The sequence below is a fragment of the Andrena cerasifolii genome, chromosome 3 (genome assembly GCF_050908995.1).
Source record: "Andrena cerasifolii isolate SP2316 chromosome 3, iyAndCera1_principal, whole genome shotgun sequence".
Classification (NCBI taxonomy): Eukaryota; Metazoa; Arthropoda; class Insecta; order Hymenoptera; family Andrenidae; genus Andrena; species Andrena cerasifolii.
The window spans coordinates 19,652,236-19,679,719 of NC_135120.1; the positions used below are offsets into that span (position 1 = coordinate 19,652,236).

Here is a 27,484-nt window from a genome sequence, read left to right on the forward strand (position 1 = left end):
AGACCGATAACTTTTTCTCCCGCGGCGCAGAATCGCGCCGCAGCGACGAGGCAGTGGATTTTCGACCGTTGCAGTAGATGAAGACGGTGCCTAGGCGGACGGCGAGGAGCGTACTTTCTAACGATCGATTGTGACGGCCGTAGTTTGCCGCGCGATCGAGGTGGAGAGAGGCAGATGGAATGAAGGGTGGAAGAAAAGACGAAGGTTCGCTTACGCTCGCTTGTTAGCTCGATAATAATGCACCGAGTGCATTGGCCAGTGACCAACGTCACGGGCAGGTGCATGATCGACCGCACTGTACCCTATCACGGCTATCATGGATTCTAACGATTATCGTCCTCTGCTTACGACGTGTTCGATCGTCTCGCGACGAGTGGAACGTTGCGTCGGTTATTTAAGCGTTCGTCATGGAAAATGATTAATGGCTGGGAATGAGTCGCTGATTTAGGGACTCGTTGAAAGTTCTCTTGCATAATGCATCGGAGTGCGTTGGTATTATTGATTGTTGGAGAGTTTCCCTGTAGTGCACCGATGATGGTGGCGTTTGAATCGGTGGAATTTAGGCTTGATTTATCTGCAGTAACATTAGCATCGAGTAACCTAATGAACTTATGTGCGATGCCTGAAATTTAAAGGTGGTCGACGCAGGTACCAATGCGTTAAATTAGCAGGAGACCACTGCACGTTGCAGCGCACCGTGACGTACAGAGAATACTTGATACAAGCCTGGCTACGTGATTCGCCTGTTTGGGCTTTCGGTCATTGTGTATAACAATTTGAACGAGCACGCCCCCTGCTTTGTATTCCAAACGCCCCGTAAAACTACTATCCATGACGCTGCACTCTCGAACGCGAAGGTTGTTCAATAAGCGAAGGCGCGTACGTGGAAAAAAGGCCTTCCTACATGGGCCTAATAAAGTTGCACTTTAACGAGTGGTCGGGATGCTGGGAATGTTAGTAAGACAGTAGACTACGCGAATGCGGAGGCATTTAACGCTGGGCTCTGGGACATTCCACGCGAAATCGGACACTTTTTGGAGTAACACTTCGGTTGTGGCTGAAATTTGAATATGTTGTTGATTTTACAGTGTTTGAAGGTAAGTGCTAATTTTTTTTCAATAAATTATAACTATGGAAACGGATGGAGATGAGGTTTACGGCGATTTGTAGAAAAGACATTGAACTTTTAAGAAAAAATTATTTCAGTTTCGGAAACAATTTTTTTTAACCATTTTTGTGCATTTATTTTAAACAACGGGCGCGATTTTAAAAATCTGAAGAAAAGAACAGAATATAGTTCTATCCTTCCCCTTCATGGTCTAATTGTCAGAAATATGGGTATTTTAAAATTGGGCTTGTAAAAATTGCCGAAAGTTGACGCTGCGTCGCCCAGCACCGGCTCGACTGATCGGACCGTGCGGTACTTCTTATACAGGATTCTCGAAAATGGTAAGTATTTGAAAAAAACTGAAGCTGGAAAACTTTTACTGTTTTTCATATCCATCATAATACGGTATTTCAATTTTTGGTGTTCGCAATATTTTCCTTGAAACGAGGGTGACTTTTAGTTTTTTAAATAGAATGTTATATATTTGATTACCCAATATGAAAGCGACTGTCAAGACAAATTCAACCATATGGTACACTATGACCTTCAAGGCCACACAAGGTTAGGAATGAAAGAAAGAAACCCTATCTACTAGATAGATAGTTCAATATATTTACTTCATTCCTAAATTAGACCATGAAGGGGAAGGATAGAACTATATTCTGTTTTTTTTCAGATTTTTAAAATCGCGCCCGTTGTTAAAAAAACTGCATTTGTTTAAAATAAATGGACAAAAATGGTTAAAAAAAATTGTTTCTGAAACCGAAATAATTTTTTCTTAAAACTTCAATGTCTTTTCTACAAATCACCGTAAACCTCATCTCCATCCGTTTACTACTTCCATAGTTATAATTTATTGAAAAAAAGTTATCACTTACCTTCGAACAGCTGTAAAATCGACATTTTTCAAAACTGTCAAAAATCCTTCGAGATATGTTTATATATCCCTAAAGACTACAACATAATCAAATCTCAGCCACATCCGAAATGTTACTCCAAAAAGTGTCCGATTTCGCGTGGAATATCCCTCTGCGAACCACCCGGCCAGAAACGCTTCGAAAGATTCAGTGACTTGACGAGTGAATTTCCGGGTGATCGATGCCACTCTAGTCTCCTGATTAGTCAAAGGAGCAAGGAAGACTTTGAACACAACCTTCCTAAATTAAACACACGGCCTGTTACGTATCTCCAGTCACTACCCTGCCTCTTCCGTCTCGCAATAAAAACCACCGACACGCCGCGACAGGCGAATGAAAGAGTGCACCGCGTTCGCCGTCGAAGCTGGGGATCGAAATTCCTCGGTGCCGCAGGAAATGGATTCACAATAGAAAGGAAGCGATCTCGTGTTGCCGAGCAGAAAGAGAATCTCCCGCGGGAGGAATCGGGCGCGGGGCGGTATCCCCCGGGCGAGCGTTCGTTGAACCTTTTTAACGCATCAACGTCGGTCAAAACGCGAGGCGGAAGAGAGGTGCCCGGGAGGTTGGGAACAGGGGGGTCCTCGACCGTCGAGGCGGACGAAGAGGAAGGCGGCGCGAAAACCGGTGATTCGCACGTCCCTCGAATCAACGAATCGCGCGGACTCGCCGGCTTCTTATTCCACCGGTGGTCCTCGCACGGAATCCTGAGTTCAATGCCTCTTTGATGAGCCTTCCCTTCTCCTTCGCCGCAACTTCTGCCATCGCGGCCATCGTCGCGGACCGTCCACCGTTTCCCCACCCCGTCCGTATGCATGTGTGTATCTCGATCCGCGGGCGAATCGACGGATCAAAAGCTGTCCAGCGCTGATGGATCGGCCGCGACCATCCTGGCCGCCGAGGACACGCGAAAACGATAGCCCTGTCCCCGCGGTTCTCTCCTCCGCGACGAAGAATCACGGCCGCTCGTAGAGTGAAACCGCGTCGAATAACTTCCCGCTGATAGGCATCGCGCGCGGAGGGTGGGGCAAATTTATGTGCGACAGCTCGAACTGGGTGCGCGCAGGTGGAAAATCAACGGTGTCCGACGATAGCGTAGATTATACAGGGTGTCCCGTAACGGGGGTGAAAAGTCGAGGGTTCCGAACGGGACAGCCGATCGCAGTGACATTTTATTCGTCCTTGAAGAAGATGAGTATAAATGTGTATAATCAGGAATTCTCGCAAGGTGAGGCCGGGACATCTGGGACACGAATTTTGATGAATCTCATATATGTTGTAGTGTAGATGTAAAGTAGACCAATATATGTCTCATATGTTGGGTCCACTACCCTAGAGTTTCCGAAATATTAATAAAAAAAAAATGTTTATGCGTTGATGAACAGAAGCGATAGCGAAGTTTATTGAATAAATGATGAATATCGGCGCGTGTAAAGGGCAGGTCTCGCACCGGAACTTTCACCGGTTCGATTCTCACTGGGATCCTTTTTTTTCTATAAATGTATTTTGTATTGTTGTTTTTTGTTATTATTATTATTATTATTATTATTATAATATATACGGGATAAAGTCCCATTAGTGTACAAGAGCAATAACGGAGAAAAAGACAAAAAGAAAAAAGAAATAGCAATACACAGCGCATACAAAAAAGCATACAATACTTAAAGTAGGTAAATGGTTCACACACTATAAACTCACACACAACGAGGTTGCATAAGTTTACATAAGTTTATCAAGAGCCTTGTTAAAGGAGTAGGTTGATTCCGTGAAAAAATCAAGAGAATCGCCAAAAGCGTTTGTAGCATTACAAATACGATTTATCGGATCTGAGAAATCGTGATTCAACTTATAAACCGATGGATAAAAGGATTATTCCTCAATAGATAAAGTATTATTTTTTGCATTCTAAAATATGACATTTATCGTAAAAACAAATGAAACAATAAAACTGACGGCACCATGCACATCGAATAAAAGCTGTATGGCCACAGGTACATTTTTTAATTGTACAATTAGTTTCCAGTGGACATTACATTTAATTTAAAAGAAAATGCGTCGTCTACGCGGCTTATAAGCTTGCTTATAAAAGACCCGCTATAGCGAGCACGTTCGAAACACAAAATACATTTATAGAAAAAAAATGATCCCAGTGAGAATCGAACCGGTGAAAGGTTCCGGTGCAAGATCTGCCCTTTACACATAACAATCTTATTTTATTAATATTTCGGAAACTCTGGGGTAGTGGACCCAACATGTGAGACATATATTGGTCTACTACACCTACATTAGAACATATATGAGATTCATCAAAATCCGTGTCCCAGATGTCGCGGCCTCCCCTTGTCAGTCGAAGGTGATCGTTAATTTGGGAGCCAGTAAGGGAATGGCACCGTTCCATCGAGATATCAATCGAGGGGGCAGATCGCGGCAACGGAGGCCCTAATGCAAGCAGTCGGGTAACGATTCGAGGTCAGAGCAGCGAATTAATATTAATCAAGCGACGAGCGTTAAGTGAAAAATAATTGCCCGTAAATCTTGCTTAATCGGAACGTCTTAATTCAGCCGGACTTTCTCTTTCACCCGGGATCCGCTGTTCGTTCGGCGCGAGCAACTTTAGCCCGTAACATCCTGCGGATAAGGATCGGGGAGAGAGTGAATTTATGCGGGGGCAGGTCCGAGGTGCGCTCAAGTGGGTGGAAAATCAGGGCCCGGTGGGTGGCGCGGCCGATAACTCACGTCCACCGAGAGAAAACGAGGGTCGAACGTGTTCCCCCCCGACTTTTATTTCGGGGAACCAAGCGTGAGAATTAGCGGGTACAGGTGACGCGGCGCACTGCTAATTTATGGGTAATTCGCACCAGGTCGACACAGGGACTTCGTCGCATTCGATGGGAACTATTCAGGTATACAGGGTGCTCCCGGCAATCCCTCATCTTGTCTCACATTCAACGCTCGCTCCGGTGAGTAGAATCAGTGAATAAAATTCCGAAGTTTATCCACTTCTCTTCTGGAGCACCGTCTAAGGAAGAATCTAGCGGAATCTTTCTGACGTTTCGTTTGTCATCGGAGGCAGTATCGACGGGAATTTATTTATTAAGCAAGGTTGCAGGGAGAAAGCAGCTTTCAGTTCCCCAGCTCGACATTCTCGACAAGCGTTTAACAAGGGGCTGACGTATGACATCCCCGGCGCGTTGAAGAAGGGTCCTATTCACTTTCAAAAGCGCGAGTTAAATGCATTCCCGCCCTCTCTCTCTCTCCAAGCTCCTTCCACCTTCTACCTTTTCAACGTTACTTTAAGTATACTCCCAGGTCCTTTCGCCTTCCCCACTCGTTGCTCTTATTTTCTCATTTCCCCCAGCGCCCGTTTCCCCGGGGGTGGCGTGCAAGTTGGCGCGACCCTGCACGGATCATTATGCGCCATCGAGTGTCTCTTCATCCGTCACTGTGACAGCTGTCGGGAGATTCTCCGCGATTAGACAAGCGGGATATTATCGTTGTTGTTCCATCGCGTCACGAGTAACGTAATTGCCTCGAGGGTGTTTACTTTGCGACTCTCCGCGGACACTTACGTCCGAGTGGATTAAGGACGGCGCAGCTGATTGCTCGAGCAAATTGCAAATATTTTCGCGCCTCCTTTGTTACAATCTCGCAAAGGGCGCTAGACAGGGGGGGGGGGCAGCGGATCTAGGCCACCGGAATACGTGCTCCCCGCGGCGGCCCGCACCCCCTCGACCGCCAAGCGCGTCCCATTTCACGAAGGCTCAAAACACCGCCTCGAACAGCTGTTTGAAGCTTAAAGGCAAGGTCGCAGCCTTACGTCTGCGTACGCAATGCCGCCTGGTTTTCCTGTGTGTGGCGGCGCGAGCGCGTGCGCGCACACTCGCGCGCGAGCCAGCGAGTGCGTGACACGTCGGGCGAGTGCAGTGCACCTCGCGGCGCGTATCCGCCACAGCTAGTGATGGGCCTTCGAAGCGGTTCCAAGCGCTTCGAATCGGTCTTGAATGTCAGACGACTACTTCGAAGCGCATCGGACATGATTCGAAGCTTAAAACTCTTGAAAAGTCCTGGTCGGCTTCGAAGTCTTGACCGGTTTCGAAGTCTCGAAACTCTTGGTTCGAAACCTTCGTAGGTTTCGGACACGTATGTACAGAATGCCGCCTGGTAACCCGTGGCGAGAACAACACTCCCTAGGGCCTCAACAAATTTTATGGCTTTCGACCCTTGAAGGGGTTTGAATACCATTAAAATGTGAGAAGTGTCTGGATTTCGTCAGATCTTTGCGAAAACGACGCCAATCGATTCCTTGTGTTTCGACGATGAAATTAACACCAAGAACGGCGTAATTCGGACCATAATGAAGGAAATCCCATGAAAAATTGAATTACATCATTTGAAGTTGACTTCGTTAGAAATAGTCCGATTTACATGAAATTTGGTATGATTTTCATTGGAATACAAAATTATGTTAAACGATTTTATTAAAAATGTAGTAAAAACTAAATTAAAATACAGTAAAAACTAAAAAATAATTCTTTTCTTGTATTTCTAATTTGATGGTGTTAATATCACTTTAAATAAAATCGTGGGGCACGATATTTCATAGCAAGGTATGAAACCTTAATACAGAAGCAAACATCGAAATGAATTTGTTGTTAGAAAGTTTTCATTCGCATTAATGAAACGAAATATTTTAATTGCGGGATACAGACTGTAATGTAACATAAAATTGATAAACTATAGCTGATGATGTTCCACTTACCAACCGATTCTTCAACTTCTGGTTCCACATTGTGCCCCACGATTTTATTTAAACTGACATTAACACCATCAAAATTGAAGTACAAGAAAATAATTATTTTGTAGTTTTTAGTGCATTTTAATTTAGTTTTTACTACATTTTTAACAAAATCCTGTAACATAATTTTTTTTTAAATATATTTTTTATTCCAATGAAAATCATACTAAATTTCATGTAAATCGCACTATTTCTAACGAAGTCAACTTCAAATGATGTAATTCGATTTTTCATGGAATTTCCTTCGTTATGGTCCGAATTACGCCGTTCTTGGTGTTAGTTTCATCGTCGAAACATAAGGAATCGATTGGCGCCATTTTCGCAAAGATCTGATGAGAAATCCGGAAATCTTAGACACTTCTCACTTTTTAATGGATTCAAACGTCTATCGAAAGCAATCAAATTTGGCGAGGATTTACTGGGGAGTGTTGTCCTCGCCACGGGATACCAGGCGACATTCTGTATATAGGTACATACGAGTCCGAAACCGACCAAGGTTTCGAACCAAGAGTTTCGAGACTTCGAAGCCGACCAAGACTTTTCAAGAGCTTCGAATCATGTTCGAAGGGCGTCGAAGTTTTCGTCATATATATAGATTCGAAGCGCTTCAAATCCCATCGCTAGCCACAGCGCGCGCGCGTTTCTACACCAGCAAAGGGGACGCGTCGTTTCGCGCGTGTGCGCCACGAGGAGGGCTCGTTACGAGAGGACTCGCCAGCCGATCGACCGACGTGTGCGCGCGCACAGGGAGGCAGGGCGTAAGCCGTGTGCGTGCTGCACCACACACACACACACACACGGTTTACGATCGCAGGGAGAGCCACCGCACATAACTATAGTTATGCAATCCACCAACTCGTATTCATGGTCAAGGCCTGCGTCCTTACCGCTAGATACGTGTACGTTCCACACACGAACACGGCCGGCTGCCGTGCACGGCCGCTGTTTCGCGTATGCGCTGCGTAACGCGCATATTTCTGCTAAATAAATATTTTCTTCCGAGGGAAATGCTTCGCAGGCTTATCGCATCCATCCTTTCTGCTCCGACAACTCTGTATACCTTCAGTCGATTCAGTTATATACTACTTTTACTACCATTTCCAATCGTCCGCATAGTGTCCTCGGGTTCTTTTCCTCGGTCCTGAACCCAGTTCCGTCTGGTCTTTCAAATTCTGCATTTGATCTACTCTTGTGGAATATCCGTCGATTATAGCGAAGGGAAAGGACAATGGCGGCTGGCGACAGAATAAGGGTAGACGTTATTGAATATCGCCATGGGAGGAGGACGAAAGTCGAGCGCGTCCGATGGTGGACCGGTACGCAAAACCGGATCGCCCGGAAACGCTAATGGGGTGGGAGTCGAGATGCAAAAATCTGATTCCGTTTGGTCGGTTCCAGAGGAGGGTACTGGCTGGCCAGTCGCGATGCTCGCTTTTTCGTCAATCTTGCGCTTAACGTTCTGGTACAAGCGGGGGGGGGGGGGAATCGAGGTGGTAGCTACTTGTAAATGCGGCTCGTACAGGTAAGGGGGTAAGAGATAAGTGAAACGCGAGCGAGGTATCCCTTTCGAATGAAACGGCGGCGAAGCCCGAAACGCATGCTGATTTAGAAATCTCCGTATGAATAAATGATTAATTCCGGCCAAGGAGCGGCTGCGGAGTTTAGCTGGTAATTACTACCCCATTTGCCGGAGATGTTTCGATATAATTCCCGAAGCTTTCGCCGTGCGCGAAAACAGCGGGGTCGTTATTTTCACAAATTGCTTCATTATATGCCGCGTGGCGAGCGGCAGGTATGTAGAGCGAGACGGGGACGGTAATAAAGTTTGCAAAGGGAACGCCGGCCGATCGACGATACCGCGAATAACGAAAAGCGACGGTGGAACGTTGCGACCGGGCCGAGGCAAGGAGGAAAAGGACGCGTTGAGGAAACACGCTGCGGTTTCTTCTACCTTTTCGCTCGGCGCTCGGTCGAACGTTTGCGCGCCTGCGCGGGCGCGCGTGAGCGCAGCGCTGCTGGCAGGAGGTAGTGGTAATACGCGGAGGAAAACGGTAATAACGCAGAAAAGCGGGAGAGGTTGCAGTGATTTAATATAACCGAGTTACAGGAAGTGAATATTATTAGCATTCGCTCACAGTGGGCCCCATACACGTACGATTTATCTCTCTCTGCCCCCCCCCCTCTCTCTCTCTCTCTCTCTCTCACCCTGCTTCTCCTGTTTCTCATGCACCCGCCGGGGCACACGTATGCACGCCTGGTCGTCGTCGCTGCGCGCCTGTGTGTACGTGTGTCGCGCGCGATGGTGCGCGTGGGTACCAGCGTGCAAAAAACAAGTGTACAACAGGCGGGGACTACCAGCGGGTCAGCAAGAAAGGAAATAATCACTCTTCGTGTGCGTTTAACGCGTCGACGGACGTGTACGCGTGTGTAAGTACGCGCGCGACGGTGCGCGACACGTAATATGTGTGATGTAACATACACGCAAGCGGGCTGAAATGCACGTGCGAGCGCGATGCGCTTATTTGTGCCTGGCCGAACGAGTTTCGTTGATGCAACGAAATCGCTTCGCGGTAACCTCCGCGCCGAGGGTTTTCTCTTGCGAATAACGATCCCATTGCGGCAAGGATCTCTACGCTCGCAAGGGTACCTAACACAGTCTGCACAAACGGCCGGGCCTGTTTAAATGTTACGGTTCCAACGCGGCAGTGGCGAATTCCTTCGGGCACCGGCGCAGTGCGAATACGTAATGGGTGGATTTTTTGCGAACAGGGCAAGCGAACTGCGGGAGGAAGAATCTGAATTTGGGGCATCGTTGGTGTATGGCAGAGAATTTATATTGAAATTAGCGGGATAATAGTGTGCGCGGGCATGGGTTAGCGAAGGCAGAATACGATGGGTAGCGCGCGCGCGCGGCTGAATTCGTGACGAACGTGCAACTGTTGCCGCACCAGGAAGTCTGAATGTGCAAGTTCGATCAGATACACTTGAAGCGACCGATCTTAATCAATTTCCCTTGATTTTACCGTTGCACGGGCCCTCGGTGCTGCACAGTAGTCGATTCAATGGCGTTCCACTACCCGACACCAGCCCGGTGCTCCCTCCTCCCTTAAAGAGCTCTCCGGTGCCACTTGCATCGCCATTAGCATCGCCGCCATGTAGTTAAAGTCTCGTACGTCACGAAGAATTACTGTTCGAGCTGCGAATAAACTTTAAACGTTCGGTGATCCCCGATAATTACGCAATTCCTTCCCCCACCCCCCAGGGCAATGGGAAAGTAATTACGTTTACGTAATGGCCACGCTTTTAGCGTCGTTACTCGAAACGCCTCTTGCCCCAACGGCCACCGTGTTCTGATATAATAAAGGCGAGTCGCTGTTTCGCGCTACTCTTCCCAGAGTGGCAACCGACGCGCCGGTTTGCAACTTTCTCGCCAATGAACCTTCGAAGTTCATTTACTCGCCAGCAGCAACACCGTAGAAGCTTGGCTTAGGCGGGCAGGCTTAAACAAAGCGGCGGAATGGATGATGATATTTGCCGGCAGCCGAGACTTTCCAGAGGGAATTGCCGCGCGCTCGTAATAGCCGAAGCAAAGAATGAGATTCCCTTTTCAATTGCGAGCCGCGAACGCCGACGCTCGATTATTATTACCACGGCTCCGGCTGTCTCGTTAAAATACACCCGGAAGGTCAATCGTTCCGCGACAACAACAATAACGGAGAGGCCAGTCGAGATGCATCGGCGGCCTAGGGTCGACGTATGCGCACTCTGCACGTGCCGCGTTTGCCCGCTGCGCGTGCACCGATCTCGCAGGGTGCATCTCGCGTATATCCCGTACGGCGTGATTTCGTTTTATTCGACGCGTGTGCGGTGGAAAAAAAAGAAAGGAAGAGAAAAGGTGCGATGGAAATGGCTCGCTCGCGCGCCCGCCCGCCCGCGCCTGTGTTGGTCTCTCCCGCCACCAATACACGTGCGAGCACGCGAGCACGAGAGCGCGCGCGCGCTGGTAGCATCACTTCACTGATGATATACCCTACCAAGAGTTCATTGCTCTTGAGGTGGAACGGAGAACGACGAGGGATCCGAACGAGCGTTCAAGTGAGAAGCAGAGATGGAAGGAGATAGAAACTGGCATTGCAACTATATAGAGGGAGAGAGAGAGAGAGAGAGGGGGAAGGGAGAGAGAGTGGGGAGAAAGAGAGAGAGAGATATGTAGAAACGGAGAGGCGCTGCACGGAAGACGACAGCGAAAGAGCGAGAGATGTATACTCGAGGAGCATTGAAAGGTCCAAGGCGGAGCGAGAAAGATGGCTCGAGGAGTATTTACCACACGCCTCGGCGAGACTCTTAATAATTCACACGCGATTCCCAACGCGCCGCTCCAAGTAAAATCAACCGCTCTCGATGGCTTCCTTCTCTGTACCGCGCGCACGGTCGCTACGAGTGACAAGGACGGGTTGTGAAGATGATTCGACGCGCGCCCCCCGGGGTGCGCACATTAAGGGGTGCATTTGACTAAGCCATCGCGCCAGAGATCGGTTATGATTATTGCAAACATCCTCGAGAAATACTATTTACACTTAATCAGCCTCCGGGTCCACCGCCTCAGTCTCCTTGAGGAACGATCAACCCTTCGGCTGAGATTCCAACATCCGCGGGCGCCCCTCAGGGGAGAGGGCTGAAACTCGAAGCACAGTGTCGCGGCACGTGTTCAAAAAGGCAAAAATTCGAGTTTTTAAATTTCGTATTTCGTTTCATGGAACTGGTAGTAAGCAGTCCTCTGACATTAGAACATCGTAACTTAGTAACATAAGCAAAGGATTTAAGGTCAGTAATTACATTCAAAGTCGAATAACTAAACGCAAGCTCCCACAGACTGCACGTAGGAAATATTTAGCCACTGTATTTTTGTTGTATTTATAAGTTCTTTTCTATTTTTTCTTTTTTGAAAATAATCAAAATATATCCTTCTTTCGTTTTACTAATTAAAAAATCTTGCATTTAAAGATATGGATACGTACCAGTGGCTCAAATTATTACTTTTTTTTATCGCATCTTCTAACTTCTGGAGAGAATTAAAAAAAACGAAACATATCGGTTCGTTCATTTTTTTACTACAATTAGTTCTTTTTATGCCCTTTAATTTGGCGTAAATTCTATCTGCTCGCGAGTGCTCCCACACGAGAAGAACTACACTAATAAAACGAAAACTTAGACAAATCCGTGCTAGAATATTTATTTTTAAAAGACACTGAGCTTTGAATTCCTTCAGATTCAACTGCTATTAACGAAGATGTATAATAAGAATGAATAATTTAAAATTTATTATCAATACAAATTATTTAAAAAATTAATTTTATTATTTTATAAATATTTCATATGCTTGTTATTAATTTCTGTTTAAATGTATTTAAAAAATATCTATTTTATTTGTTTTACAAAAGTATGCACGATACGATTAACAAATAAAAATTATGTTCAAAAATATATTTCAATGAATTATTTCATGTTGAAAATAATTTTTTTTCGTACAAATATGATTGACATACCAATTACATGTAAATAACTGTATCTTAATGGAGAATTGATTTTTTTTTATATACCCATTACACTGTGCGTCGCAGCGTTCACGTTTCGTGGGGAAGTGCGTCTACACACCGTGCTCCATATCGAGCAGGGCCTCGTGCTAAATTCATGGGGTAGCGGCGTCCCTTCGGACGACACTGTCATCGGGGCAGGGGTGTGCGAGGTCGAAGGTGCAGAGCCGCGAAGAAAAATCGGGAAATGTTGGCCGCGGTTGCGCGTCCACCGTACCGACTCCGTGCTCGTACCGGACACGTACCGGGTGCAATGTACCTGGATGAGTCACACGGTAACAGCGCACACAGCTGTGTTTCATACGCACATGCGTCTCCACGGGCCGCGGCTCTTGCTCGTGTGCGAGCGCCCCGCTCTGCCCGACGCTGGGCGAGCCTCGCCGCGGAGCCGCGGGCCGAACGGGGAAAGGGGGTGCGCGGCGCTGCAACGCGGAACAGGGACAGGGGTGTAGAGGCGGCGAGCGAGATGGAAGATAAAAATCCAATCATTTCGACCGGTTTTGCATCGCGCCGACGAGGATAATGGAATACCGCGACTCTTTTTGCCGGTGCACGGAATATTTCCTCGCGTTAATATCCGCGCGCTCTACCCTGCCTCCCCTCCCTTCGCAGCAGCGCCAGGTACGTACCTAACCGTGGTACACGAGAGGTTCGAGGCGCACTTTGCGTGCCTGGCGCCAGCGCGTCAACCGATTCCTTCGTTCCGCGGAAGCGCGATGCGAGTTTTTAACTGTGTGTTTTTTTCTCTTGCTGTTTGGTTGCGTGCAGGAATTCTTGACGATGGAATGTTTTACGGGGAGACTGTGCTTATAATCGCAAGGGGCGAAATCGACTTTGCTCTGCATACAGCGCGAATGCAGAGAGAAATGTCAGTGTGATCGCCGAATTTATAGGATCGCTGTAATCTCGTTAGTCAAGTGACGGCGAGAAGGCAACGATCGAGGAGTGGGTAAATTGTAGAGTGTCTCGTTCGACCAGTTTCCGAAGCTGGTGATCTATGAAGCTTGAGAACTGGGGTATCGCAGGATACCCGGTTCGAACGCGAATAGAACACTGAGTTCGTGCAAGTAGGACAGCCGAATCTGTTTGTAAGTATTTTTAGGTGGACCTGTACGTGGTAATCTCGGACTGATTCGATTAAAAACGTACACGCTCGTCCTCCTTGGCCACCTGTCTCTTATATTTTCAGCGAGGCAGGCTTTTCTTCCTTGAACAATGCAATCAACCGCGTAGCGATAGGCCAGCCTCGGACTTTTGACGACTGCGATAAATTTGAAAGCAGCCCCGTCAACTTTTCGCGGTAGGTGGCTGGACTATCAAAAATCGCATTGCGCAGACACCGGTCGACGCTAAAAATCCGGAAACGTATCGGAAAGGTGAACGCCATACGGAGACAAGAAACTTGTATCTGGTGGCATGAATATTAATAAAGCGCGTTAACTCGACACGCGGCCCGGCCGTGCTTATAACACACTCGGAAGTAGCCGGCAATTATTCGAAACGTATGACCACGCGAAAAGACCCCCGATTCCTTTAAATAACCGAGCGTTTATGCAAAACATTCGCACGGCCGTAGTGGAAGTAAAATTTACAATTCCTTTGTCTCGCTGTACTTTTAAACTGGGCGAGGTTTTGCTTTGTAGCAGATTCTTGTAGCTCTCGGAGCATGTAATAATTATAGAAACGGGCAACAGAACATAACAAGTACCGTAAACTGGGGTGAGTTTGCCCGATGGGGTGACTTCGCCCACTTTTTTCACTCTGACTGAAAAATTATCATATGTTTGAATTCGCTATTGTTTTTGCAGTTTGACCTTGGAGAAATTATTGCTATCGATTACAAAACAACATAAGGTAACTCCGGGAGACGCGGTCGGGCCGGAGAGTTGGTCGAAACAGGTGATTCCTAGAGAATTAATTGTTCTGAACCTTAAGGGGTTATGCCTAGTCAGCTTTCGAACACGAACGCGATTTTCAAGAATTTTTTGTGGAATATCTACTGTATCTTTTATTAGAAATATTCGCTTATTTTAGAAGTACATATATGCAGCGACTCTCAGTAATTTTTTTTTATAGAGAAACATTAAAAAATGAACGAATAACAGCTATTCTCGCGAAAGCTGTGTTGATATCGGTCAGCGAGATATTTCGGAAACCACTGTATCGATTGGCCTAAACTTTTGCAGACTTATTTTATGTACCAAAGACTAGTATAGGAACAATGGATTTTTTATTTTCACAAAAACTGTATTTTTAATTAACGAAAAACGAACAATTCAAACATCGGAAAAGCGTGGTTTTGCGTCAAAAAGCAACTTTTTGAAAAAGCCTTCGTTCATCTACTGAATTCAACCATATATTAACGGAATGTTTGTGAATTTTTAATTTTAGCTGATCCGGTTCAGAGAAAACTCGCTCACCGCACAGCGCCTTTATCAAAAAAGTTTCCGCGAGAATGGCTGTTATTCGTTTTTAATGTTTTTCTATAACAAAATTACTGAGAGTTGCTACATATACGTACTTTTAAAATAAGCGAATATTCGTAAAAAAAATATACACTAGATAATCCACAAAAAATTCCCGAAAATCGCGTTCTTTTTCGAAAGCTGACTAGCCATAACCCCTTAATACACTTTTGCATATACACAAATGTGGAGTCTGAATATAGCGGCTGGACCAACTCTCCAGCCCGACAGCGTCTCCTGAATTTACCCTATGTTGTAATTACTTGACAATAAAATAAATTAATGTTTCTACGAAAAGTGGGGAATGTCACCCCGGCGCGGGCAAAGTCGCCCCAGTTTACGGTACCTATCTAGATACAAGTATGGAGATTACACTCGGCCAGCTATGAATTAGAAATTTCCCTGTCTACGATAAAAAGTTGCAACTGTGGGCAAAATTTATCTAGCTCTAGGGTGGACTCTAGCTGGACGAAGCGATGCTTGGTGGAGAAGGGCTGAGGAAGAAGGCGGTCAGCGACGTACATTAAGCGACTTTTAAAACGGGGTTGCGTAATCCTTCGGATTTAGTTTACTTTCGTCGGTGTCGATGCCACGCACGTAGCGTGACCGTGGCACTGAACCAGCGGCACGAACTTTCTCGTGGCCTTCGTTCCAGGAAGACGATTTACGTGACACGAGCAGGACGCCAATGACTGCGAACGGTCATCGCCGCGGCTACACGTTCGAGCCACGCCAATCCTCCCGTCGAATTGCCGCGAAACAGGCGCCGTGCTCGAAACGAACTAAATAAGTAGCCATATGCAGGTACTCCCGTAGAGACGCAGTGACGCGTAGTCCATGGCAAGGGGCTGTTAAAAATGAATTGTTCGGGACACGTCGGCGAAAGGATTACGCAACGGCGTAAATATAGCGGGGCTGATTCCAAATATGGGCGTGGTTGGCAACACGAGTCGCGGTTCTCTGTTTTCGGAGCGATTCCACGGCTTCCTGCTTGCGATCTGTCCGTCTCTACTTTGACTCTATCGCAATAAATGATTCTGTTTCACTGAACGATACTATGAAAATGGTAAACGGTGTAAGCGCCAAAGGAGTGGAAACTCTTCTCTTTTAGTGGAAATAAATGTCCCAATTAGCGACCCAGTCCCAATTATTCACACTTTATCCTGTATATTTAAATAGGATTCTTTTCGGTTCGGAACGGGCGTTGAAAGTACTGAATTCGATTCGTGAATATTCAAAGTATCTTGCTGATGGTTTCGCTAATGTATATCATAACATATAATTAAGTAATTAATAAATGTTTTCACGTGTGTCGGCTACAATGCCGTGAAAAAGTAGTTTCTTGTTAGCGAACTTAAGAACGGCCAAATTTTAGGTATCAAGTATTTCTTACATGAGTATATTAATGTAAGAAATCTAAATAAGTAAAAAATAATTGTAAATTTACTATTTAAAAAAATTGCATCGAATTTTTTATTAAATTCATAATAATTATGGGGGTCAATTATCGGTACTCGTAAAATGTATGAATTCCTATTATTGACACGAGATCTTACGTGTTTGTCAGTTTGCACCAGAACCTCGATAAGTAAAGACGGCTAGTAAAGACTAAAGAATATAACCGACGTAAAAACTATTCGCAACAACAATTGGAGCATTAAAACTGTTGCAAATTATTTTGTTCTCTACTAATTATTCAGTTACCGCGACGAAACTAAATTTAATAGTATAGTATACACTTTTAATTCCACCCCTCACTTTTCACTTTTATTCTACTTCCTATGTATTTCTATTTTCATTTTCGTTCCCATTTTCATTTTCTTTTTCTTTGCGTTGGAACTAACTAAATACTATCAGCAGTTAAACGGTGGACACATCGAGGTGGTAGGATTCTACGCCAGACTCGTCCATGGTGTTCTAGTTTAGGCTACCGCGCATCCATCAATGGGATCAATGGGAACGGAGTGAGAGGCGCGAGACGTGCACTCTATACGACCCTACGCGAGGCTCGCGTGTTTATTTTTCCACTCTTTTTTTCAGCGCCCACCCTTAGAACCTCGAAAATGTTTACCTTAACGCCCGGATGATTCCGCCGACGCGGCGTCCGCGATTTCCCTGACCACGCATGTAGCGCGAATAGAAGAGAAATAGGGAAGTGGGTCAGACCATCCAGGCGTTAAAGTAAACATGTTTCGAGCGTCCTAGCAAGGACGTGGAAAAACCTAACTTTGGATCGTGCGGAGTTCTCTCACTTCTCGTTCACTTTTACCACTGCCGTTGAAGAATGGACGAAACATTGGAATCGGGCACCGTAGACGGTTCAGTCGAATCTAAAACTTGACACACGCACACCACAACCATCAGTACACAAACGTCCCTCTATGATTTGAATAAAAATTTCTGAAACACTGAAACGGAAGGAGGTAACTGTACGCGGACTAGTTTTTACTCCGCGTCATAAAGCGCGCAGAGTGCTCGTTAGCCTTTCTAACGAAAGTCGCCAGGAGAACCCCGGGGCAATAAAAATACGATATCGTAGCCAGTGAATTAAAAAACAACCGACGAAACCAAACGGTAAGAACACTTTTTTCTAATTCGTAATTGACTTTCTTCCACCGATCCCCGTTACACGGTCTGATTCGGCCAATTAAGGTCGATCCTTTCATTATCCGAGAAGCAGAACAACGGAGGAGAAATATCCAGCGGGAAGGGACGACCATTAATATCGCATCTCCGCTTCGCCAATAAACGCCAGTTTCCCAGCGACGTCTGACTTCCGGGGGCGAAATTCGAAATATCCCCGCTCGCCGTGCAATCCTCCCCGGACAAAGGGAATTTCGAATTAAAAAGGATCGCGCTGGGGTGCATCGCGGGATGATTAAGCGAATTCTCGAGTTTCATAAAAGGGCCGCAGTTCATTGTTCGAGATTGAGGGAGACGCGAGTTTCTTGGTAAGTTTAAGGGCGAACCGAGGAGCGGTGGATGCTGGAACAAACGGACTACTTGGATGAACGATCGCGGGAATAAACTGCAGCCGACTTTCGGGAAAATTTGGCCGATCCGTTGAACGCGGGGGGAAATCGAGGTTCGCGAAGATTCTGGGAGGAAGGAGATGATCTCTGGCAGCGCTATTTCAGACGGTATCTAATATCGCGTGTATATTAACGCGTCCCTCAAGGGGACCTCATAGTCCTGAATAGAATCACGCGCGGCAGACCTTGACCGCTCCGAGATTGAAATTCAAAGTCGGATTTTCGGCATCTGCCATCAGATCGAAGCCGCGGGCCTCTTAGACGAATGTATAATTTAAACGACGACCTCCAACGTGGTACTCCACATACGCTTGCTCGGCGATGGAAAGTGATGCCTCCTGTGCCAGGGGAATCGCGACCTGGTAAAGGTCCACGATAAGGTAATGTTAACGGAGGTTTATAATTACAGTTTGCGATTATAGCTTCCCACCTTCGTATTATCACGAGCTGTATTGCGCAGTATGAATTAGGTAAATTAATGAATCCAAGTAAGATGATCTGAAATACTTGGGAAGGATAGGAGCGATTTACTGTTGTGTCGGTTAACGGGACAGTGTTGCGATAGAAACTTAAAGCTGATCCGAGGTACACGGTTTCGAAGACGAAACCAGTGTGTCTCACCTATGCGATCTCGGTTCGAGTGAAATGTCAGCCGCTCTCTTTGCAAATAGAAGAGGGGAGGAGGGGGTTAGGCATGATGCTGGATTCACAGCGCGGACGTAAGAAACCAGTTCTCGATCCGATATTTCCTCCAGACAATGGGGACGGGCGAAGAAAACTCAATCGAAAGAGAAATCGGTAGGCCGAAGGTAGCCAGCTCGTACAGCATTGTGCGCGGACCCGCAGGACGAATTGCGAATATTGCGAAACGCCCCACCGACCTTTACAATTTGTATCGCAACCTTTGCGAAAGCAGGGCGCCCCCCCCCGGTCCCCGAGACGGCGAGGAAAGCGGATAATCGCGCCACGCGCTCGCGAATCTCACTTGCAAAGCGAAAAGCGATATCATTAGGACAATTGAAACTTCTCCGGGCGCGAGTTCTACAACCCCTGGCAATAAGTTTGCAACCAAACGCTTAAATACGAAATTAACGAGAAACACCAATATTTTTTATGTATAATATGCAACGGTATATATATGAAACGCGTGGTAATGTTGAATTGGTCTAATTTAAAGTAAAAGCGCCAAAAATAATTAAGAATTTTGTTTATTATATAATACAAAATATGGAAGAAACACAATTTTTGGATATGTTATAGAGGGCCGAAAAATAAGAAATACGTGTTTTTTATTTTTCCCCGTTTTCATATTTGAGGGGTGAGAAACTGCGTTCAAAGTTAGGGTTGAAAAATCATTTTTGTGGAATATCTCGAGAACTATTAGAGACAGGGGAATAGTGTCAATGGATGAATTTTGTGTCTTTGAATGCGAAATATGACTGACTCCCCAGATTTTCAAAAAACCACAAAAATGATTTTTCAACCCTAACTTTGAACGCAGTTTTCACCCCCCAAATATGAAAACGGGGAAAAATAAAAAAACACGTATTTCTTATTTTTCGGTCCTCTATAACATATCCAAAAATCAAAATGATCGGAAGCGGACACCTAAAATACTCTCCTTGTAAGGACTACTTATTTCCCAGACAAATTTTGTTTCTTCCATATTTTGTATTACATAATAAACAAAATTCTTAATTATTTTTGGTGCTTTTACTTTGAAATAGACCAATTTAACATTACCACGCGTTTCATATATATACCGTTGCATATTATACATAAAAAATATTGGTGTTTCTCGTTAATTTCGTATTTTTGCGTTTGGTTGCAAACTTATTGCCAGGGGTTGTACGAACTGCTGAAATACGGTCCGGAGCGACCCTCTCCTTAGCAAGTTAAGAAGAGGTTCTCCCAGTGTACACAGAAATTATATTTATCATAACTTCTTACTGGGATGGGAACTGAACTCCTGAACAGCGTACAGGTTTGCGTGGGATATTGTAACTGGACGAATGTTATTCACATCTGCAGGTACCAAAAACTCTAACGACCGCCTGTTACAATGTTAAATTCCAAAAAATAATACCTTCAGTAGTGCCTACATCGCGCGCCCCCAACTCTCTTCTTTTCCTCCCCGCGATCGTCGACCGTGAAATCGAATCAATCAATTACACCCCTCCTCGTTCTACAACGAAATCGCAGCTTTTTTCCTCGGCTGGCTTTCGTAACCGAGCGAGGAAACGCAACCGACGAAACGTTGCGACACCGTTCGCGTACGCGCGAAAATTTGCGTCGCGGTAAAAAGAGGCGCGCGGGACCGACCGGCGCGGGAGAAACGGGAGGCCAACGATCGGTGATCGGTGGAGGTAAAAACATTCGCGAGAACGTGGCGGAGAATAAGAACAACAAAAAAAAACAGAATGTAAACAGAAGAGAAAAGAAAAAGAAAAATGAAACAAACCTTGCTTAATGACGATGCCGGAGGGCACTTGGACTATCGGTAGGGCGGTGTTGGAAGGGTTTACGGGGATGGTCCCGGGTGTTCCTGGCGGCGGCGAGGCGCTGGCGCTGCCCACGGAGCCGGGGTCGCTGAATCCTTGGGTGCTGTTCTCCTCCGGCCCGTCGAAGAAGCTCAGATTGAACTCACTGCCGGCGTCGAACGACACTTCCGGCGTAAGGGTGTCTGGCGCCGGGGCGCTACCCAGACCCGCGCTCAGCGACTGGTCGATTTTGAAAACGTCCATTGTACGGGGAAAGAGATGATGCCGGCGATGGTGCACCTCGGTATATATCAGCCACGGCGACCATTCGCGTACACGCCGCGCTACTGTGATCGATTCGCGTCACGACCTTCGCGCGGTTACTCTCTCATCGCTACTGTTGATACCGAGGCTGACCGGGGCCCCTTCGCGCGAGGTCCCGAAGGGAATCCGTTGGGTGGTCGATCGTGGGATTGCACTTTCTTCCAAACGTCCTTCCGCATAAGAACGTGTCACCACTGACGACCTCTTCACGCGCAGTGGAGGATTCGACGATGCAGATCCAGGCGAGCAGCCCAGCGACGTGGCAGAGTCTCCTGTCGTGTCTTCATAAGTGAAACTCCTGTTAAATCCGCGGATCCCGTGCCGCCTAGGTGCTCGCTTACTCGGGACACGCACTGTCCACGAAAACCTCGCGCGTCCACGCTCCGTACGCTGCCAGTTTCATCGTCCCTGCTCGCACGCGACCGTAACCAACGACGAATAGAGCCTGCTTGCACTTCTAGGATCCTGGAGAGTCCACCTTCGATCCGACCTGGGACCAATTCCTTCGGCTCACTCGTTCGCTACCATCGGCTTCCACCGTCCCGATCCCTCGGAAGCTTCACGCGCCAACGATTTTCGAGCGCATCCTGTTCTTTCGCGTGCCGATCCGCCAGAAGCAGGACGACGCGGTCGCGTTTCCTCAAGCGGCTTCGGCGGGCTTCGCGGTGCTACGGTTTCGAGAAAGCATTCCTCTCGAACGGAGCGGTTTAACCACCGGGGAGGGTCACTGGCCCGTCTCACTCCTCTCGGCGGATTGCTCAATGGAACTGTCCACAGGTTGAGGGACGAGGCGATTTTCGACGGGCCGATCGGTACAACCCAGGCGCGCGTTTTATCCGTTTAATCTCCGCTCGACGCAGCTCGAGGGAACACGATCGTGCGCGATCCTCGTTGTTCCCAGACACAGGGACAAGGCTGGCCGGGGGCAATGGTTTTCGGTAGCCTTGAGCAACCGCGTTATTCAATCTGATACGATTACGCGCGCGGACGCTTTATTACCGTGCCGTGAGACGTTTCCCTTTATCCTCTCGATTTTTATCGCTCGATCGAAGGGAATTAATTTCGGGGCGAAGATACGCTTCGGTGTTGCTTGGCACCTCTCTCTGCGCTCCAAATAGAGGCGTCCGATGAACGATGTTCACATTTCGAGCGGCTCGATGTGGTCGCAACGAAGATGGTCGAGCACAGTCGGTGGTTGTCCGGGCCCGAGACGAAAAGGGGCACGATCGAGAGCACGACACGCTCGTGGACGAAACGTTTGCGAAGGGAATTGAAGTGTATGGTCACGCGACGTCGTGAACCGAAAAGCAGGCGACGATTGGGGGAACAAGTGGCCCCGATCACGGGCGAGAATGATTCGCACTTCACTGGCACCGTGTCACAACGCGAGGGCAAGAGGAGAGCCTGGTTCAGGCTAGTCGCCCGCGGGTTGCGAAAATCCGTGGGATCGCGATCCTCGCGCGGGCTCAGCGTTGCTCGTGAACACGCGCGTTATCGTCTTCGTGCTCGGGCATGTTCTCATCGGCATCTCGGTTATCTTCCCTCGGCGGCTTTCCTCGTGGCTCCTACCTCCAGGCTTGCCGGTCGAAAACGCAGAAATGAAAAAGAAACGATACGAGGGTTCAACCCATTATTTTCTGCGCCTCCCTTCTCTTTCTCTCCTCTGTTGTTGGTTTCGTCGGGCGGTGTTTGTTGCTCGTTCGGGTCGGGATCGCGATCGGTCGCCTGTGCTCCTCGCTAATCCCCTCTCGTATCCCACTCCCCCTCGCGGCCTTTTTCCCCTCTGTCTCTCCGTCCGCGCGTTCACGTCCGGCTCTCTCTCCGTTCGTCCCGCTGAGGGACGCCCGCACCCTCTACGGGGAAAACTTTTTTCGCGTTACGCAACAAGCACGGCCGTTCCCGCCGATTTTCAGTGGATCCGTGGTCCCCTGGCTTATCGCGTGACCCATCGCTGAAAGAGAAACCAAAGCGAAACGAAAATCAGAAACTAAAGGCGAAACCGCGCGGCTGACGGTCGCGGGGGGCCCGTGGCGGCGTGGGAGACGGGAAAAACCGCGAGCAATGCCGGGCATGCAAGCGCGCCGATCCGCGCGCGCGCTCTACCTGTTGGTCTGCCCCCTCGGCCTCGCGCGAGGTCCCACCGTGCCGCGGGGACCGGGATCGTCCCGAAGGATGACGACAGCCGCTGACAAGCTTGGCGTCGCGAGGTGTTCGTACGGTCGCGGTCCCGTCGACGATTCCGTCGATCGCCCGAGCATCGGCGGCGGAGGTTTCGCTTTTCCCTTGCCGTTTCCCGCGTGGCCAGAGAAAACGGGAACGGGCATGGGTGGGGCGTGCGGCCAGCGCGACAGAGAGGAAAAGATCGCGAAAGGAAAAAGACAGCGAGCCAAAAGAGGAACACGAGGAGGAGAGTGAGAAAAAGCGAATGTCATTGCCGTAATCTTCGGACGTTGACTTCCTCCTGGCTCGTCCCTCCTTCCTCTTGGTCGCAAGCCCTCTCTCCAACAACACGTGCCCCCCTCTACCAAGCACACATACACACGCTCTGCGCCCCTCTCCAATCGGTCTCTTTGTCCTCTCCTTCTCACCTGTGCCTTCTTCTCCTTCGCGATTCTCTACCCGCTTATCTCGCTTCCTCTTTTCCTCTCTGTCTCCCCCTCTCTCTCTCTCTCTCTCCCTCGCTGTAGGTCTTTTTTCGCCAAGGCTCGTTACACCGCGAGGCTCGTAAGTCTCCAATATATTTCGTAGCGATTCGCGCGTGAAATTCCTCGGCACAGTGGAATATTTTAATAAACGCCCGATCGAAAGTAATAAGACGACGATATTACGAAAGAGATCGCGCCACCATGGAGAAGTATGACACAACCGTCACCGGGCCACGCTGTGAATTCGAAACGAGCGTCTGCTCCCGCTATTGGGCATGGAATTCATTAAAAATTTCAGGAACACCGATTAAGGGATCGGGGTTCGCCGCGATGGATGTTTAATGGTATGATGAAGCAGGCTCGCAGATTAGGTTGCTGGATACAATCCTCCCGATTTTGGGCTTCCGATTTCCAGCATCCTGCTGAATATATTATGTTTCAGCGAATCGAGTCGAAATTCATTTGCCTAGATCGGAGAGGACGAATTCAGCAAACTTATAAGCCGGTATCACTAGTTGCTCCGTGTCAAATATGGGTAAACACCCCCCTAAAAGTCACCATTCGACTGGTTCCTCTAATTAGGGACTCTCTAATCGCTAATCACTACAGTCTGCTATACCAATGACACTGTTGTACCAATGTCAAGCTCCTAGAACCGCGCAGCAACCACATACAGTGGCTCACGGCCATAATCGTACACACTTTAAAATCGCATAACTTTTTTAAAATTAATCCAAACGACTTGAAATTTTTTTTTAGAAGCTAGAATGATTAGTTTGCTAAGCGACGTGATTCGTCGTTTTGAAAAAAAAAATGCACTTGGGCGGAATAGCAAAAAAAATAGAAAAGGTCGCTTTTTAAACTTTTTTTATGAGCCTGTAACGAAAATTCAAAAAACCTGTGTGTAGATTTAAGTAAGTTATATACGTGCCTAAAATTTCACGAAAATGTAAAATTCATTTCATGAATTTTTGAATTCACGTTACAGGGTCATAAAAAATGTTTAAAAAACGACCTTTACTATTTTGTTTTGCTACTCCGGCCAATTGCATTTTTTTCAAAACGATGAAACGTGTCAGTTAGCAGGCTAATCCTTCTAGCTTCTCAAAAAAACTCAAGTCGTTTGGACCAATTTTAAAAATGTTATGCGATTTTAAAGAGTGTAGGATTATGGCTGTGAGCCACTGTATCTCATACGAAGAGCAAAGTAAACCGAAGAAACTGGGGAATTCGCTCCATACAGTGAGCCGCATTAATATTCGGACACAGGTACTTGGAAATATATTGCTGTGTATCTGTAGTAATTTTTTAAGTAAGGAATTATTTTTTGTTGTTTTTTTTATGATTTAGTAGACTTATTCTAGTTGCTAATAACGTAAGATTTTTTTTTATTTAATTTATACACCTTCTTGTTAATCGATGGTAAACGACATAATAAAAAAGTTTCAGTCGAATCGGATGATAACTTTTGAAAATACAGGTCCCACCGTTTTGAGAACACTGTTTCGAGAAAAACGTGTTTAAAGTTTTGCGTGGGCGCCGAGTGGCCGGTTGTTGCCTATGCATTTGCCGCTACTCAAATGCCTATAACTTCGGGAATTTTACGAATTTCGACAAATCCTTGTCAACACTTATTCCTAAAATGTTGAACATTCGAAAAATGAAAAAGAAAGAAAATCGACTTTTCAACCGGAACCTCCCCTTAAGCCAGTTAGGTTGCACGATGGCAATGTTTGTAAACACAAGATGTAAGCACTACCTTGTAGACTTAGTTTCAATTCAACATTCATTCATACCGCACGTATTTTTTTGTGAAAATGATACGTAAAGGTAAAAATACGTCGTTCGATACACGCCAACTCGTTATTTATAATCGCGAAAAAGGAAAATCGTATCGGGAAATCGGTGCATTACTAAATTTGAGTAAGAGTACTGTAGCAGACATTATACGGAGATATAACCGTCAGGATAGGATTGAATCTGTTGCTCAGACAGGTCGTCCAAAGTTGCTCGATATTCGTGACAAAAGTAAAATTATTAGAAAAGTGAATAAAGATCCTAAATTAAGCGCACCAAGGTTGGCGGCAGAATTGTTCGAAGCGACTGGAAAGAAAGTTCATTCTGACACAGTTCGTCGAATGCTCAATGAAAGTGGATGCAACGGTAGAGTTCCCCGAAAGAAGCATTAGGCATTATCTTGTTTACCATTGATTAACAAAAAAACTGTATAAATTAAATAAAAAAAGCTTACGTTATTAGCAACTAGAATAAGTGTACTGAATCATAAAAAAAAACAACGAATCCCTTATTTCCAGAATTACTACAGATACACAACAATATATTTCCAAGTACCACTGTGTCCGAATATTAATGCGGCTCACTGTATATAAATGAATAAATAAATAAATAAATGAATATTCCATTTCTCTCCGCCCCATAATAACATTCCACACCTCTATCCTTCCCCAGGATGCAATATCGATATCACTCTCATCCTACAGTGACCAATTGAAACACCTCGGCAAATCTCCTTTTAACCGGTCACCGTAAAGGCGGCATTACGGCTACTTTGCGCTTCAACGACCGTCCCCCATCGCGTTGCAACAATCAGCTTTTTCCAGCAGCTGGCCAAGGATACGGCTGTTGGCAAAGGGCGGAATCACGCGAGCCGCGACACCGCGGGGCTATGATTCAAAGTCTCGCTGGAGCGTACACGCCGGGGGATATGCATTACCCCGCGGTATAATCCGCCGCGGATGATTTATAAGTCGAGTGAATCATGATTTGGCACGGGGCAAAAACGGGTAATCGCGAATTAGCATTTGCATCGGCGCATCGGTGTATCGGGCCACGGCGAAAGCCCTTGTCCGACAAATCGCTCGCGCTCGCGTAAACCGCGTCTCCACAGAGATAGCAACAGATAGATAGAGAGAGAGAGAGATAGAGATAGAGATAGAGAGAGAGAGAGCGACAGAAAGAAGAGAGAGAGAGAGAGAGAGAGAGAGAAAGAGAGCGAGAGAGAGAGAGAGAGCGAGAGAGAGAGAGAGAGAGAGAGAGAGAGAGAGCAAGAGAGAAGGCTGGCCCGAATGGCGGTTTCGCGGCCTCGCAGACGGTCATTTGTCTCCTGCAACGCCTGCTCGGTTCCGCGTTCCATCCGCGTCACAAGTCAGTGCGTTCACCTTGCCTCGAGTTATCAAAATCGGATTCGACGCGATACGCCTCGGATTCTTGGATCTCGATCGCGCCACGTGCTCGGACGTACTGGAAAACCGTACGAAATAAATCTCCCGCCTCTACCTCCCTCCCGCGGCTCTTCTCGAACTCTTTCCCTCCACCTACGAAATACCGATTCACGATCCATTTGTCAAAGGCTCCAGGTTGAAACTAATGCCAAATGAACTGACGCGAGTAGTCCTCCGAGGGTGAAGAGAACGCCTGTCTACGATTCTTAATAGATTTTGCAATCTCGGTCGTTTCCAATTACCCAACGATCGTTTCGAAAGGGCGTAATGGACCCAGCGGTTACTTTCTTTACTTTATTCCGCGAAGGTTAAGAAGCGCGACGACCCCTGATTCGCGCGACATCGGGGATTACGTCTGTTCCCGTTTTAACGAGACAATCGCGGGACGCGCCGGTGAGGAGATTAGGCAACATCCTCGCCAATTATCTCGGTGATCGCGGCGGCATGCGATCCGCCCGGAAAGAAATGGGAAGAGGCCGCGCCGAGGGCCACGCACGCCCGTCGAGTTTTACCTGCGCGAGGCGATGCTGGAAGCACGCCGGCGTCCAGCCGCGCTCTTCACGCGAGCGCGCTCCTCCAGCGGGTTTCAGCGGCGAGGCTGCGGCTCGTCCTTCCAGGATAACAGGACGATGCCACCGCGAGAGGCGAACGACGACACCGGAGGCCGCGGGACCGTGACTGGTTCCGCTTAAAGGCCCGTTCACACCTAGCGCGATCCTAGCCGCGTGTTCGCTCCGCGGACTGCAGGGAACAGGCTGGCTTCTTCTCCTCTATCCTCGAGTTCTAGGAAACTTTCCTCCGCAGGACGGAGAGGCTAACGGGCGAGAAGAGGCAAGTCTCCAGCCCACAGGACACGAGCCTCGGCCGCCTGGTTCCAACGATCTG

The 27,484-nt window shown here is 47.3% G+C and overlaps 1 protein-coding gene across 4 annotated transcripts in view; it reads right to left on the reverse strand.

Annotated features, from left to right (window-relative positions):
• The window catches only part of Eip78c (Ecdysone-induced protein 78C), a 284,379-nt gene that overhangs the window by 73,307 nt on the left and 183,588 nt on the right, over positions 1 to 27,484 (reverse strand). For 3 of the 4 annotated variants that reach the window (XR_013084774.1, XM_076807794.1, XM_076807793.1), the window contains exon 3: positions 20,370 to 22,663. The exons of the other annotated variant lie outside the window; for it this stretch is intronic. Coding sequence is in view for 2 of the 3 variants with exons in the window: in XM_076807794.1 (XP_076663909.1) it covers positions 20,370 to 20,652 (283 nt within the window). In the remaining variant the exon portion in view is untranslated. The remainder of the gene's footprint in view (positions 1 to 20,369; positions 22,664 to 27,484) is intronic. 4 annotated transcript variants of the gene reach the window in all.